This window comes from Heptranchias perlo, chromosome 9 (assembly GCF_035084215.1).
Source record: "Heptranchias perlo isolate sHepPer1 chromosome 9, sHepPer1.hap1, whole genome shotgun sequence".
NCBI classification, from domain to species: Eukaryota; Metazoa; Chordata; class Chondrichthyes; order Hexanchiformes; family Hexanchidae; genus Heptranchias; species Heptranchias perlo.
Window position 1 is genome coordinate 22,001,665 of NC_090333.1, and position 16,468 is coordinate 22,018,132.

General features: G+C 39.4%; 1 protein-coding gene across 3 annotated transcripts in view; it reads left to right on the plus strand.

Annotated features, from left to right (window-relative positions):
• The window catches only part of agla (amylo-alpha-1, 6-glucosidase, 4-alpha-glucanotransferase a), an 82,750-nt gene that overhangs the window by 22,104 nt on the left and 44,178 nt on the right, over positions 1-16,468 (plus strand). For all 3 annotated transcript variants that reach the window (XM_067989993.1, XM_067989994.1, XM_067989992.1), the window contains exons 6-13: positions 5,391-5,572; positions 6,784-6,895; positions 7,077-7,194; positions 8,596-8,698; positions 8,825-8,922; positions 9,587-9,726; positions 12,090-12,277; positions 14,765-14,888. In XM_067989993.1, the coding sequence (XP_067846094.1) occupies positions 5,391-5,572; positions 6,784-6,895; positions 7,077-7,194; positions 8,596-8,698; positions 8,825-8,922; positions 9,587-9,726; positions 12,090-12,277; positions 14,765-14,888 (1,065 nt within the window). The remainder of the gene's footprint in view (positions 1-5,390; positions 5,573-6,783; positions 6,896-7,076; positions 7,195-8,595; positions 8,699-8,824; positions 8,923-9,586; positions 9,727-12,089; positions 12,278-14,764; positions 14,889-16,468) is intronic.

Here is a 16,468-nt window from a genome sequence, read left to right on the forward strand (position 1 = left end):
ACTGGAAAAAGAGGAGGTGACCTGAGTAGGACTGGAACAAAGAATGTTCCACATGTCCCACAAAAAGGCAGGCATAGCTAGGACTCATATGGGTTCCCATAGCGACACCTTTTATTTGGAGGAAGTGAATGGAGTCAAAGGAGAAGTTGTTCAACATAAGAACAAGTTCAGCCAGGAGGAGGAGGGTGATGGCGGAGGGGACTGGTTGCGTCTCCATTCAAGGAAGAAGTGGAGAGCCCGTAGGCTGTCCTGGTGGGGGATGGAGGTGTAGAGGGACTGGATGTCCATGGTGAAAAGGAGACAGTACGGGCTGGGGAGCTGGAAACTGTTAAAGTGGCGGAGGGCATCAGAAGAATTGCGGATGTAGGTTGGAAGAGACTGGACAAGGAGAAAAAAGGAGTTAAGATAGGAAGAAATAAGTACCGTGGGGCAGGAACAGGCTAAAACGATGGGTCTACTGGGGCAGTCCTGTTTGTTGATCTTGGGTAGGAGGAAGAAGCGGGGTTAGGGGACTATGAAGTTGGAGGTCGTGGGGGGAGGATCGCCAGAGGAGATGAGGTCAGTGACAGTCTGGGAAACTATGACTTGATGTTTGGCGATGGGGTCATGGTCATTGGAGAGTTGGCGTTCAGCCTCTGCAAGGTAGAGGTCTGTTCGCCACACAATAACAGCGCCGCCCTTGTCAGCAGGTTTAATGACGATGTCAGGGTTGGACCTGAGAGAACAGAGTGCTGCAAGTTCAGAGGGAGGTGGGTTAGAGTGAGTGAGGGGAGTAGAGAAATTGAGATGGCCGATGGGAACTGCCAGCGTGACAATGAAGCGATCGAGAGAGTAAGAGGCCAGAGGGAGGGGTCCAGGTGGAACGAGAATTCTGAAGGCGGGAGAAAGGCTCTGATGTGCAGGGAGAAGACTCCTGGCCAAAGTGGGTGCGAAGGCGACAGAAGAAGAGCTCATCATCGTATCAAGCTGGAAATTCATTGGGTGGGGTGGGGGGGGGAGGGGGGGAAGGGGATGAAGCTGCGGCCTTTGCTGAGGACTGATCGTTCGGGGGTCAGAGGGGATAGTGAAAACATAACAAAGGCTGAGATTGGAGGGAGGATGGTGTCAGAGGAAAGTGAAGGGGAAGAAGGATCAGGAGGGGCGTTGGTATCTAAGAAGAGTTGTTAAGCTTGTGGTCCTGAAAGAAAGAAAGAAAGTCTTTTGTTAAAGCGCCGAATGAGGCGAAGGATGAAATGGAACTGCGGACCAGGACAATTCTGAAAAAGTGAGTCGGTGCTACTGAAGAGAGAGGTTGAGAGCGAGTATGTGGCGGCGCATGGCGTTGAGCGTGGATCTCAGGAAGTGGCAAGACCAGTGGTTCGAGGAACGCTGAATGTAATGAAGATATCTGTAATCATGGGTGGATCCAAAACATGAAGGGTAGAATTTAAGTTGGAATAAGTCAGAGCCTGAGACAGTTGCTGAGAAGAGATGTGGCTGTGAAAGCGAGTTTTAGTAGATATCTGATCAAACACTGGAAGGGAAACAGAAAGCGATGAAGCTGAACAAGGTAAAAGAGACAAACGGATGTCCCATCGGAGAGAAGAGCAGAACTTCTTCAAGGCGGGCATTCCTGGAAGAGACGTGGCCGTGAATTAAACACGAAGTGAAAAGCAACATACTGCGGATGCTGGAAATCTGAAATAAAAACAGAAAATGCTTGAAATACTCAGCAAGTCAGGCAGCATCTGTGGAGAAAGATTCAGAGTTAATGTTTCAGATCGATGATTCAGAACTGGAAGAAGTTGAAGATTTAACAGTTTTTAAGCAAGTACAGATCCAGCCAATATTATAATGCTAGGGCTGGTTATTTCTGAGTTAATTTATCACGACTTGAATCATGACAGTTTTTCTTGCTTAAAATTATTTGGAGATTTGTATCACTCTTGCCTGATACAAATCTTTTGGGGTTTTTTGTTTCAGCTCAAGTCTACTCAAAGCCTAGGGTGAGGGAGCTTGAACATTGGAGTAAATAACATCACTATTTAATTTCTGAAATGAACTTGCAAAACAAATGCAACTTTACAGTTGTATTATAAAATGGAACTTCAGACTTTCATTTAATAATTGGATTTGAAGTGGTCTTGCGCAGGAGATAACTTAAAAATGTCAAAGTTGGAATGTCATCTATTTAAAGAGTAATGACTGAGTAGCTGTACACTGGGAGATGTTTCCGACTGCCTATACTTGAGGTGATTGACCTTGTTTTATTTTTGTAAAGGTCAGGGTGTAGCATTAATTTGAGACTCTGCTTTTTAAATGCCAACTTAGAACTGATCTTCAGATGCCCAAGAATAATTTAGTCGTGTAATGATGCAGGTTTTTTCCCAACTGAATTAGTATTCTCAGTAATTCTTGTTTCTTCTAGTGAACTGCACAGCAATCTTTTTTTTAAACTTGATGTTCAAGGAAATATTTTCAGTTTGATTTTTGAGTCTTATGTTTCACTTTCTTGTTAATATAATTGGCCACTGCTAAGATCTGAAAGGTCAATTCATTTGTAATATTGTAAACTTGATGATAAAGATTAGGCAACATTCATACAGTATTCAGCAGTTGCGCTTTAAGAATATAACTTAATTATTTGAGAGCTCTGCCTGGTAGTTAACCTAATATCTTTCTAGTTTGGTCCATCTAAAGATTTTGTAATGTGCATTTTATTTTAAAATTGCTATTAATTATTACATTAAACAAAATAGAATATTTTTGTCATACCCACACCAGAAGGGGAAGGGAAAATATAAAGTCAAAGTAAAATTGGCAGCAAATTGTGTTGTCTTTTTTCTGTAGAAAAGTGAGATATACTGGTCTCCCCTGTAACTTATTCTATAAGTCAGGTGTCTCCTTTTCCCTATAACTGATAAATTTATTAGCCTAAAGTTTCCAAATATGTGTTCACCCTTTTTTTAGATTATGGGGGTATGTTGGCTACTTTCCAGCTGGTAGGAATTTCTCCAAACTTCAGCAAACTTAAAAATTGCATTTGAGTAATTACTTCATGCTTATGGAAGCTGATCCCCCTCAATCAGCTGTCCTGCTTTTTCACAATATAACTCTAAATCTGCATAATGAATTCCCACCATTAAGTATGCAGTTATACAGCCGCTTTATGCTGATACAGAAAGGTTTTAGACACAATGGTAGCAGTATAACTTGAGAGTCAGATCCCCAATCTGACTAATGAACTCACTAATGCCAAAAGGTGTGAGAGCCCCTCCAGAGAGTTTTTGTCATGCTGGTTTGAATCATATAAAGTGTAGTATAAATCTAGTATGATACCAAACCACATTTTAATAGTACTCAGGCCATTAGTTGGAACACCTGGACTCTAGATACTTAATGCTTTTAATGTTAGAGAGTGCAGGGTACCATCTGTGTTATAAATTATCTGCTCTTTGATCTCAGTGCTATCCAAAGTCATTGGTATAACTCAGGTTTACCAATTGCAGGTCACATTCCACAGATACTGTTCAGAATCCAGAAGCTGCAGTATAACTATCGCATTAAAAATACTCATTCGATCGCAATTTCTAGCAATGCAAATCTCCTAAATTGATTGACGTGACCATTAATCTAATCTTCCATATTAAAACCCTTTAACCTGCGCAAACTTCCTGTGTGTAAAACTTTCTGTAACTGTTACACTTTTGCAATTCTACTGTTTTGATTGGCTCAAAGTAAAACAACAGCAAATCACAAATGAAGGGGTAGGGAACATACAAATCAAAAGTCGGTAAAGTGTCTAAAATACTACAAGGACTTCTTTTTAAAACAACTAACCTTGAGTGACCAATTAGCAAAACCTACCAATAAGTATCGGTTTGGCTCACTGGCAGCATTCGCTCAGAGTCGGAAGGCTGTAGATTCAAGCTGCACTGCAGGATTTAAGTACATAATCGTGCATTGCTGAGGGAGTGCGGTATTGTCGGAATGCTGTCTTTCGGATGAGATGGACCATTTCCCTACTAATGCCAATAGCCACCACCACCTGCTGCTAAACGCGCGCACACACACACACACACCCATTAACCCTCCTCACGGCACTGCTAAACATTAAGTACGTAACTCTAATCCGGTACATTTTGCATATCATCTTTCTGTGTACCCCGTTTTAAAAAGGTTAAGGATAAACATTAAATATGTAGATAAAGATATATATATATAATATATATAAAATAAAGGCACCTCATTAGAATAATCAAGCTGCTGATTTACCGTTTTCACACTAGAATGTACAGTTGTTGAATTTAATTCAGAAAACACATTAAAATCATTGAGCACCATTTAATAGAAATAGAATTTGATTGTTGAGTCACTGTAATGTTGGCCGGATATACATCACTCATTACATGACATAACACCCCTATTGTTATAAAACTGCATGTCCTCTGACTCGCCATGGGAGGTCTACAAGTATCCATCTAAAAACGGTACATTCACACGCACCTGGTCAGTCAGGTTGCTTCCTGGTGTCACCCTTGATCGTAGTGTGTATATGTATTTCTATTTCTATTTCTTGGAGCTGATTGGTTCAAATTACAGCATTCATAAAATGCCCATCTCCCCCATTGTGTGCACATTTATGTAACTGGTATGTGAGGGGGAACAAATTTACTTACCTAGTTGCAGTGATCAAGGAAAACCTAACTAACCAGGAAACAAACGCTTGCTTCAATGTTTCTGAACACCTCACTCACAAACGACTTTCCAGCTCCTTTCAGCAAAACTGTGCATCTCTTCTGCCCTCTTCCTCCTGCCCCCCCCCCACCCCTGCCCCACACACCTTTTCAACAATATAACGCAAAACTCAATGTGTCTTTTAAAATACTGACCGGACATCTGCTAGTGTTTTCAAAGATAGAGATCTCTTTGTCATAAGATGAAACCATGCTAATGTGTATCTTAGATACCCAGAAATTTAAATACACAACAAAGTTTTAAAAAAATATTGTGTTGTGAAGGTTCTGTAAAACAAAACTGATCATCCTAAAATTGACATTTGAGGCAGCTAGTTATTCCTTTCCATATTTTAAATCAGCTAAATATGGAGGAAAGTAAACTTGCTGGGCTCAAAATGCTCTTTAAAAATAGTAGTTAGATGTGTTGGAATATCTCAACATGGGGAACAAGTTGTGGTTGAATTCATTTTCTATTTGTAATTGGTAATATCTAGATTAATTTGCAAAACTTTAGAATATCTTGTATGTCATAAAATAGTGCTTATAAGAATTAGGAAAAGTGTATTATGAAAGAAAAGTATAGTTGGTGATGTACACCTTTTTGTCTCCATCTAATTTTTATAAGAAATGGTGAATATTTGGTTGTACTTTTCTCTCTCTCTTCCTCACTAGCTGCTAACAGTAACTGGCTGCAGAAACACCCAGAATGTTCATACAACATTTTAAATTCCCCTCATTTGAGACCTGCCTGGCTTTTAGACCGAGCCTTATACCATTTGTCTTGTGATGTGGCTGAAGGAAAATATGAGGATAGAGGACTGCCTGCTCTTATTGAAAATGAAAAGCATCTAAATGTAAGTACAAGATAATGGGAAAATGTTTCTTTGCTGCACCTTTCTTTTGCTCCTTCACCCCCTTCTCCCATAAAATTTAAAAAAAAATAATTGACCTGAAGCCAGTTAAGAGATTCCATTTACAAAATAAAATTCAACATAAACTTATGCCTCTTTTTCTCTTCAGTTTTCTTTCTTCCTCTTCCAAATATTTTGACTTTTTCTTGCTGGTTCCTCACCCAAATGGCTATTGTTTGTGTGAGCTTCAACAATGTGTGCGGGCAGGCTATTAAATGAGGAGGATGTTGGATTTGATCCTGTTGTCACCTTGCATCCCCCACACACTTCCAGTAGGATGGACTGCATAACAATTTGGGGGGAGGGAGCCCTGGCTGATTTTCTGTTCCCTAACCCAGGAGTGCTGCAGCCAGTTTTAGCATCCTTACCATGGTTGAGATTAGTTAATGCAGCACAGCCTAGGATTAAATTTGGGACCTTCCAGATCCGTGGCTCAGATGAAGATTTTACATCAGAGCCATCAGAAGAACCCTGACATATATTGTTTTTTTTCTTAATTATGTAAATTGAGTGCAGCAGAGAATTTACTTGATTATCAGTGGTTGAATATGTGACATGTTGATTACAGGTTGAGACGGCATGAAAGATGATGGTTAAATTATGAAAAACATTTTATGTAAAGCAGGGGGTTGATTTAAAAATAAACAGTTAGTGTGTATCAGTGTTCACCTTTATATAGTTGTAATATTTGCATATCAGAACATAGGAATATAGGAACAGGAGTAGGCCATTCAGCCCCTCGAGCCTGCTCCGCCATTTGATAAGATCATGGCTGATCTGTGATCTAAATGTAGAGAAGATGTTTCCACTTATGGGGGAGTCCAAAACTAGGGGCCATAAATATAAGAGAGCCACTAATAAATGCAATGAAGAATTCAGGCGAAACTTCTTTACCCAGAGAGTAGTAAGAATGTGAAACTTGCTACCGTATGGAGTAATTGAGGCAAATGGCACAGATGCATTTAAGGGGAAGCTAGATAAGTACATCAAGGAGAAAGGAATAGAAGGATATGCAGATAGGGTGAGATGAAGTAGGGTGGGAGGAGGCTCGTGTGGAGCATAAACACTGGCACAGACCAGTTGGGCGGAATGGCCTGTTTTTGTGCTGTAAATTCTATGTCAGATGATGTAACTATGTTTTATTCTTTTGACAGTCTATTCGCACAATCATGTGGGAGGAAATCTACCCTAAACTGCGGTTATGGGAATTCTTTCAAGTGAATGTTAACAAAGTTGTTGATGACTTCCGGAACATACTCCTACATGGTACACTACAACAAAGATTATTATGTACAGTAAATTGTTTTCTTTTGAGACCTGATTGGATCAGACACCAAGAATGTTTGCACTTATAAGAATTTGCACACATTTTGGTTATTTCACAGGTTTTTTTAAACCTTAAAGTTTATAAAGCTAACAATTGAAAAGACTCTTGTTTCTGTTTAAGGTGAGAAGAAAAAGTGTGACACCAAACAGCCATTTAAGATTATCCAGGACCCTGAATTTAAGAGATTTGGCTGCGTTGTCAATATGAGCATAGCACTGAAAGTGTTTGTACCTCACGGGTAAATTATACAAAATACACTTCTTTAGTAGAAAAATAGTACTGCTCTAGGAGGAAATAGAGTACAGGCCACACCTGTTAAAAGTTGGTTTTTGTTCAAAAAATGTAAAACTATCCACTGGTTTCAATTATGCAGTTTAAATAAACGGCACAGGAGGTTCTCGTTTGCTCTGAAAAAAAATTATTTAGCAGATAATTCAAAATCAGTAACTTCAAATTAAATGTAGATTGTATCGTTCTTTTTCAAATGGAGTGTTAATTACTCCATTCCTGCCCAGGCATTTGCAAATCCTCCGATCCATACGTTTCTCTTGTCAGTAGGATATCGAGCTGCTCTTTTCTTATTATCTGCTGACCTAGTTAAATGGTGTTACTGCCAATTTTCCAAGATTTATATCAAATGCTTATTAAAACTGTATTCCATTCAGCATGTGTGCTGTTATAATTTCATATATGTGTGGTATGTAAAATGTACTTGTTTAATTTTTAAGCCAAATCTCTGAGTATCTTTTAATATGACTTACATTTATGCAAAGAAAGTTTAGTACATAAGATTGAAATGAATAGAATGGTGTATAATGTACGCTCATTGACAATGAGTTTAGATAAATTCAATAAAATCTTTATTTTATATAAACATTTCTCTAAACTCCCACAACATATAATTGATCACATGCTAGTTTCTTCTGTGGTAAATGGTTTAAAAGCAGAAAATACAAAATCAAATTGTAATTGCAAAGATTTTATACTGGATTGCAGGTATTTTTATCTTTCCATCCTCCATTTCATTTTTACACCCATTCCAACAGATTGGACAATAACAAACAAGCTAACCGAACAAGCAAGTTGTAAATTCCAGATGAAATGGAGTTCTATTCCTTTTTAATAACTTGATTTTGTGATTGCTGTAATTCAATTCTTAATGCTAAACATGATCAAATTAATAACCAGTCCCTTATTGTATAAAAAATTTGGCCTGAGATGAGAGATGTTATAATAAATAAAAGGAAAGTTTAAGAGAAGCTGGTTAAGCTAAAGGAGAGCAAGGTGCTAGGACCAAAGTGGATCCATCTGCCCTCTCTGGTGGACGTAAAAGATCCAATAGTACTATTCGAAAAAGAGCAGAAGAGTTCTTTCGGTATCCTGGCCAATATTTATCCCTCAACTAACAGTACTAAAAACATCTAGTCGTTGTCTCGTTGCTGTTCGTAGGACCTTGCTGTGCGCAATTTGGCTGCCGCATTTCCCTACATTCCAATAGTGACTACACTTCAAAGTACTTCATTGGCTGAAAAGCTCTTTGCGATGTCCTGAGGTCATGAAAGGGACTATATAAATGCAAGTTCCCTGTTTACCAAATGTGAGGATTACTCTGGAAATTTTTCATATTTTCTTTTTAAAGTAATAGTCCTGATGAGATAGAAGAATGCTGCAACTGGCTCCGTACAAGATTGGAAGAGTTAAACATGGAACGTTATCAGGAAATGCAATATCATCAGGAGCAGGTAGGTTTTACTTGATTTTTGCCCCTGTCCTGCATCCCCTGTGTGAACTTTAATATATTTTTCAAAACAGCTAATGTGTATTTTTTTATCATCATCAAGCAATTTAATACAGTTATGTACTTTCAGGCTGTGAACTGCACAGTGGGGACTGTAACTTATGAACGCCTGGCAGACCATGGCCCCAAACTTGGACCTGTAACAACAACACATCCTTTAGTAACCAGGTACAGTGAACAGGTCACTAGAAACCACTAAACACAAGCTCATTTAATATGTAAAGTTCTTTTGAAGAATGAGACAATTTTTTCCTATTGGAAAATTTCCATCACTGAAATTGTGGTTCATTACTAGATCTGAACTATAGATGAGCTTGAAAGGTCACTCACTAGCACTGACATTGTACTTAACCTGTGAGTGAGATGCCTGAATGCTCAAATATCTTCTCAAAGGGGACTTAGTACAGTGGGTTGAACATTGGACTTACAATTCTGGAACCTGGGATTAACAGGATAGAAGTTTTTGTCTGCTGGCCATAAAGATTGTACACAAAATGAATTTGGGCCGTCTCCACTCAGTTCCCAATGGGGAGGTCTGCATAAAACTGGCCCAAATGTCAGTAAATGTAACTAATGCCAGAATTTAGTAAGAATAATAAAATGCACTTATATTCTGGCTTGCTGTCAGATGAGCACATTGCATGCTTTGCCTGCTCCAGCAACAGAAAAGTTAGTGAATTTTTATTTTGGAAAGAAATTGGCATCAAATGTTATTAAAGGTGCAGTGTGTTAAGTCCTACATGCAATGCCTGCTTTTATAGATATTCAGTCTGTTCAGATTACTCAAGTGGGGCCTGTTAACTTTAAAAAAAATTATATGCTTTATGTACAGATACTTCACATACGATTTTGGAGAGATGTCTTTGGAGCAGGAGGAGTCACTGATGTATCATCCAGAAAAGGCTGTGTATTTTATGGCCCATAATGGCTGGGTGATGGGTGATGACCCTTTAAGAAACTTTGCTGAGCCAGGTGAATTATTAGTATTTGCATTAGGATGGACAATATTTTCATAGTACTAAAGCAAAAGTATTATGTGGAAAGAAAAAGCAATTGGGGAAATGAGGTAAAAACAAATGGGGAATTTGGGCACGAGGTAAATATGCACAAGGAATGTCATTTGGCCTGTTACATAGGTTTTTCTGGATGCATAAACTAAAAGTGTCCCACAAAGGCACCAAAGGTTTTTGCCTTCAGGACTCTGCTGTGTTGATCACTCTGTGCAGTGAAGAACTGCCAGACACCATTCTTGACTCAGTACGAAGGAGGACTTCTGCACATAGGTCCTAAATTTGCCGTTTACCGGTTTAAACCTGTGTTCCTTTGCCCTACTCTTTCAAGGTCACTTTGCTATCCCTGACTACACATTTTTAAATCATCTCTACATGATAACTGTGCATTGTGTCTTGATTTCTGTTGTATCAAAGTTCTGCTTTAGTTATGAAGGACAAAATGAAATTTTAGCACACTAGCTGTCACAATGCTTTCCACATAAATTTGAAACTCTATTTTTATTGCCTGGGATTGCCAAAGTACTAAAAAAATTGAACTCCCTGAAGCTGCTGAAGAAATTTGCCTTAAGTTGACCAGACCTGCTTCAGTAGATGGTATTTCTGCCTTTGCAGATTATTATTCCTATATAATTAAGGCAGGTTTTCAAATCTTTAAACTTTGTTTTAATAAATAATTGGTTAACTTTAATTTGAATTCATACAGTAATCTAATTGAAGATGGGTAGTCTAAATTAAAAGGCCATCTATTTACCCATCAGCTTAGTCCTGTTTCCGGGAGAAGGTGATTGCTTAAGTAGGACGTGGTATAAAACCTAATTATCCAAATTAGTCTTTATTAATCCATTTTCATTAAGAAATTATTCATGTGAATGAAAATCAGTAAAATGGTTGCTTTTGGAAATGTCATTTTAAAAAAATTGTCACTTCATTGTGTCAGCAATGTTATTAAATCCTGCAGATTTAGTTTAATACATGAACCTCCTGAAGGATATAATGAGATGATGTGATGGACATAGCCTAATGGCCTTTTCCTGTTTCACGTTCTTAAAGTTCTTATATTACATTATCAAGTGATTGCCACTGCAATATTTCTTATGCCATTATCATAAGTTCTGTAATTATTTTCAAGGTGCTTACAAATGGATCTAATTACTATTGGCTTGTCAATTAAATTGAAGCCCACAAAATAAAAGGGGCAGTGGCAACATGGATACAAAATTGGCTAAGTAATAGGAAACAGAGGGTAATGGTGAACGGTTGTTTTTCAGACTGGAGGAAGGTATGCAGCGGTGGTCCCCTGGGGTCAGTACTGGGACCACTGCTTTTCTTGATATATATTAATGACTTGGACTTGGGTGTACAGGGCACAATTTCAAAATTTGCAGATGACATAAAACTTGGAAGTGTAGTGAACAGTGAGGATAGTGATAGACTTCAAGAGGATGTAGACAGGCTGGAATGGGTGGACACACGGCAGATGAAATTTAATGCTGAGAAGTATGAGGTGCTACATTTTGGTAGGAGAGGCTGTATAAACTAAATGGTACAACTCTAAAGGAGGTGCAGGAACAGAGAGACCTGGAGGTATATGTACACAGGTTGTTGAAGGTAGCAGGACAGATTGAGAAAGTGGTTAAGAAAGTATATGGGATCCTGGGCTTTATAAATAGAGGCATAGAGTACAAAAGCGAGGATGTTATGTTGAACCTTTATAAAACACTGGTTCGGCCACAATTGGAGTATTGTGTCCAATCCTGGACATTGCACTTTAGGAAGAATGTGAAGTCCTTAGAGAGGGTGCAGAAAAGATTTACTAGAATGGTTCCAGGGATGAGGGACCTCAGTTACGTGAATAGACTGGAAAAACTGGGATTGTTCTCCTTAGATCAGAGAAGGTTGAGAGGAGATTTGATAGAGGTGTTCAAAATCATGAAGGGTCTAGACAAAGTAAATAAAGAAAAACTGTTCCCACTGGCGGAAGGGTCACGAACCAGAGGACACAAGGTTAAGGTGATTGATAAAAGAACCAAAGGTGACCTGAGGAAAAACTTTTTTAATGCAGCGAGTCGTTAGGATCTGGAATGCCACTGCCTGAAAAGGTGGTGGAAGCAGAGTCAATTGTGGCTTTCAAAAAGGAATTAGATAGATACCTGAAGCAGAAAAATTTGCAGGGCTGCAGGGAAAGAGCAGGCGAGTGGGACTAGCTGGATTGCTCATGCAGAGAGCCGGTGCAGGCCCGATGGTCCGAGTGGCCTCCTTCTGTGCCGTAACCATTCTCTGATTCTACTATATATTTTAACAAATTGTGTTTCATTATCATAGGTTCAAATGTTTACCTAAGAAGAGAATTGATTTGCTGGGGTGACAGTGTTAAACTGCGGTATGGAAAGAAGCCGGAAGACTGCCCTTATCTTTGGGCTCACATGCAGAAGTATACAGAAATAACAGCCAAAATCTTCCATGGGGTGCGGTTAGACAACTGTCATTCAACACCTCTGCGTGTCGCTGAGGTACAGATAAAGCTTTCTCCTGTCCATTAGGTCTTTTTGGAAGTGTTCCAACGTGCATGTTAGGAATAATAGATCTCGTTTAAAGATGTTTCAAGCTTTAATTTAGAATAGAATTTATTTTCAATTGCCAATGTGCACATACCATTGCTGGCCCTGTATTGTATGTCTGTCTTCACTGAGTCCCTTATTAGTCAGGACATGCTCCAGAATTTCCACAAGGTGGCTTTCCAACTCCAAAACTAGCCAATTCTGCACAATCAGAACAATTTCACCTGCATTGTGCTATGATGGCCAATTTATTTGGCTTCTAAGGTTTCTTTAAAGCAAGGGTGTCCAAGCTTTTGTCCTCGTTGGCTGCATAGGTGACTACCATGTTGTGTCCCATAGATGCGCAACATCGACCCTTAGGGGCCACTTATAAAGTTTAAATCCATGTTCTCATTAATTTGCATATATCTGAAGTTGCTGAAACCAATGGATAATGATGTTCCGATTGAGGATTTATCCACCAATGGGACAACAGTGCTTAAAACAGCCTTGTCTTAGGCTCCAGACCCACTAAATAAGGCATATAAATGCACATAGGACAGAGTCTCCGTGGATGTCAATGGTCGGCTTACCATGGCTTGGAGGTTGTACATGGCTTTACAGCCGCAGGTTGGAGCTCCTGCCTTAAAGATTTTTTTTCAATTAAGTAACTGCAGTGACCTGACCAGATTATACAGTACTTTAGTGGTTTCCATTGTACAACTGGGGATTATAATGTACTCTTGATTGACTTACTCAGTTAGATCCACTCATTGTATATCCTATCCAATATTATTCCATTTATTAATTATTGTGTGGGGAAAAAATTAATGTCTTTTCTTTAAAGTTGTCATACAGCAGGTGCAAACATGATGACATTGAAAGCCTTAATTTGGATTAGCAATTTACTGTTGCTGTGCAAAATTTTAATTTAGACGTATAAAAGGAAACTGCTGCGAATATTGACCAGAGCTTAACTGAGATCATCTCAAGTAAATTATCTTATGGCAGAGTAAGCACTAGGCAAGTATTCTCATTCATACTGCAAAAACAAAATATCTGGGAATGAATTTATTAGTTTTCACCCTGATAAATGTGAGCACAATTTGGTTGATGACTTAGCATGCTCACCCTTGTTCAATTTCTGTACTGAAGTAAAACCCTATTCAGGCTAGAGTGTGTGCTGCCATCCATTCAAAAGGTAATTGATTTTGAGAAATTTGCAGGGCTATGGGGAAAGAGCAGGGGAGTGGGAATAATTGGACAATTCTTTCAAAGAATCGGCATAGTCACGAGGGGCCAAATGGTCGCCTTCTGTGCTGTATGATTCTTTTGTCTTAAAGTTAACACTGATTGGAGTTTCCGAGCCTCACTATGTAAGGAAGGCAAATTTAGGAAAGTTTTTAACCATTAATGGAGGATACCATTAAATACCAGTGGAATTGGAACTGTGCATTTTATAATCCAGTTCTCTCTCATTGTCCGGTTTAGTGACCACTGTAAACCAGTTCCGTCATTCGTCCGAGCCAAATTGATCACTGATTTTTGGGAAACTGATCACAATTCTTTGTAACCATTTCATTTTTAAACTGAGATAACAATGATGACACTTCAAACAAACGCTGCTAAAAGAGTAGTATTTCTTTACCACACCTTCAATATTATTGATTTGCAATAACTATGCACCATTTCAAAATTTTAATCACTATTTTTGCCTAAATTTAAAAAAAAATGTTACTAGTGTTAAACTTTCAAAGAGCAGGCATGATGGGCCGCATGATGGGCCAAATGGTGGCCTTCTGTGCTGTATCATTTTATGAAACAGCAAATTAAAGAGAGATTATTTTGTATTTTCCTTGGGTTCCTAATATAGTCATTTGTTTGGCTATGGAGTACTATCTTTAACTTTGGTGTTCATGGTTATAGGAAGCAGTGTTTTTGCAGAAAAGATTATTGAGATATATTATCTGTGGGAGATGCTAGCAGTGGCTAGATCAGTCAGGCCAAATGTATACGTGACAGCAGAGCTCTTCACAGGCAGTGAGTACATTGACAATATCTTTGTCAACTGTGAGGGAATCACCAGTCTCATTTGAGATACTTGAAGAGACCTGACTTCACAAAATGTGACATAACCTTAAAGAACTTGTAACTAAAATTGTTCTTTCTCTCTTTCTTCCCCTAATTCTATTGCTGATTTACAAATTCTTTTACTTTACCTTTTGCATGCGGGATTTATTTAATTTTCCCATTGGTTCTCTTCTAACACTTTGCTTTCCATTTCTCCAACATCCCACTAACGTGGCAAAAATTCTTCTCTTTTCCCATTTTGCTGATTATTTCATTTTTCTGCATGGCTTTCATCTTGATCTCACCTTTTGCCCAGTCTGGGTCTTTGATTTTTGCCTTGCTTCCTATTTCTTTATCCCCTTTCCTTGGCTCTTGCTTTCTCATCTGCAGTATATGCTGGACACTGCCAGAAAAATGCGACCTAATTTGTATGTAGTGGCTGAACTGTTCACCGGAAGTGAGGAGATGGATAATGTCTTTGTGACTAAACTGGGCATAAGTTCCTTAATACGAGGTAGGTATGACAGTTTTCTGAACACAGTGTACTAATACAGTGATGGATTATTATTTTTTTAAGCAATGTGTGCTTGAGGTGTGTAATGCATTTATTAGAGCAACAGGAATCTTTTGAACACTACTGAATGTTCAGTATAATAACTCACATTCTTCCTAAAAGGAGATTTTTGCATTATATATGCATGTCAATTTGCTATTTACAAGATTGTCTCCTGTGGTTTTGCACACAGGGAGTCAAGACAAAGTGAACTATTCAGGTCAAACAGAACTAGAGGGGTACAATTGGACTTAGGTAAGGGTGAAGGTAGGACAGGAGTGAGGAGAGGGAGGAAGGAAGGGTTGGAAGAGAGAGGAGAAAGATACCCGGATGGGGAAGGGACAGGGAGGTGGAAGAGAAGAGGGCCGGGTGAAGTGAGCGACTGGGCCGAGGATCAGGACCCGAACCAAAAAAAACCACCAAGTGGTGTTTGCCGCTGTGGGAGGATAATCTGCAAGGTCAACTGGGTAGAGGGATGCTGGGGATTGGGCCCAGGGTCCCAAAAGACCGAAGTGGTTGCAGCTGCCAGAGGGTGAGGTTGGCATAGGAGTTCTCTGTGGGGTGAAAAATCACAGGGGGGTCTGTAAAGCTGAGGAGAAAGGGTAGCTTGTGGGGTTGCCAAGGAATGAACGGCACAGGGGGCTGTCAGGCCAATGATGTAGAAGTATTCAGAGGCTGGGTGGGGCCACAAGGCTCAGGGAGGACATGAAACCTGAGGAGCTACCGTGAGCATGGAAGGAAACTACTCAAACAGGAGGCTTTAAATGACTTCTACAGCGAGCCAAGTTTTACAAAATTGATTTAAATTTACTGTTACAAATACATAAATGCAAGTTGTTGTTAGCTAGGGAATGGGAAGGAAAGAAAACTCAACAGATGTTGCTCAAGGAAGAGATTTATATAATTGGCTGGATTTTGGATCCCAGGTTAGGGTTAGATGCAGGTGGCAGTTGCGTATATAAGTGGATCCCTGCTCTACTGAAGTGCACATTGGGACTGGTACCAGTCCGATAGAACAAAAACTCTGTTATGTTGTAGCAAATGTATGCAAAGACTGCCCAACAGCCTCGGTCACAATGCCCCGTGGACTTTTCTCATCTGTTTCTCCACCAACTAGCACTTCACTTTTAATCAGGAACATGAAAAAGGTTCCAATGCTCTTTGCCTGCCCATGGAGGAAGTTACTAGCTGGTACAGTAAACAGCTGGTCTTACAATCAAAATGTACTTTACTCACTGGCGCTTTTGTTCAGAATCTAACTTTAAACAGTGCCATGATGTAGAGCATGTTTTCGCTAAGACTGGCTGGTTATTGTTCCAGCTGGTATCTCCCTCCGGAGTCAGGTGGGTAGCAAGGCAGGGCACCATCGTATTGCTGATCACAGTTAAAGCGCTGATGAGTGAGAAGCCTTTGGGAACATGTGTTCAAGGTAGCTGGGTAGCATGTCAAGGACCTCCTAATATATCTGGCAGCTTAGTTTAGTGGGGTTCATTAGGTAGTTTTGAGATGCCTTAACACATTGCCTTGGAGTTAATAATGAG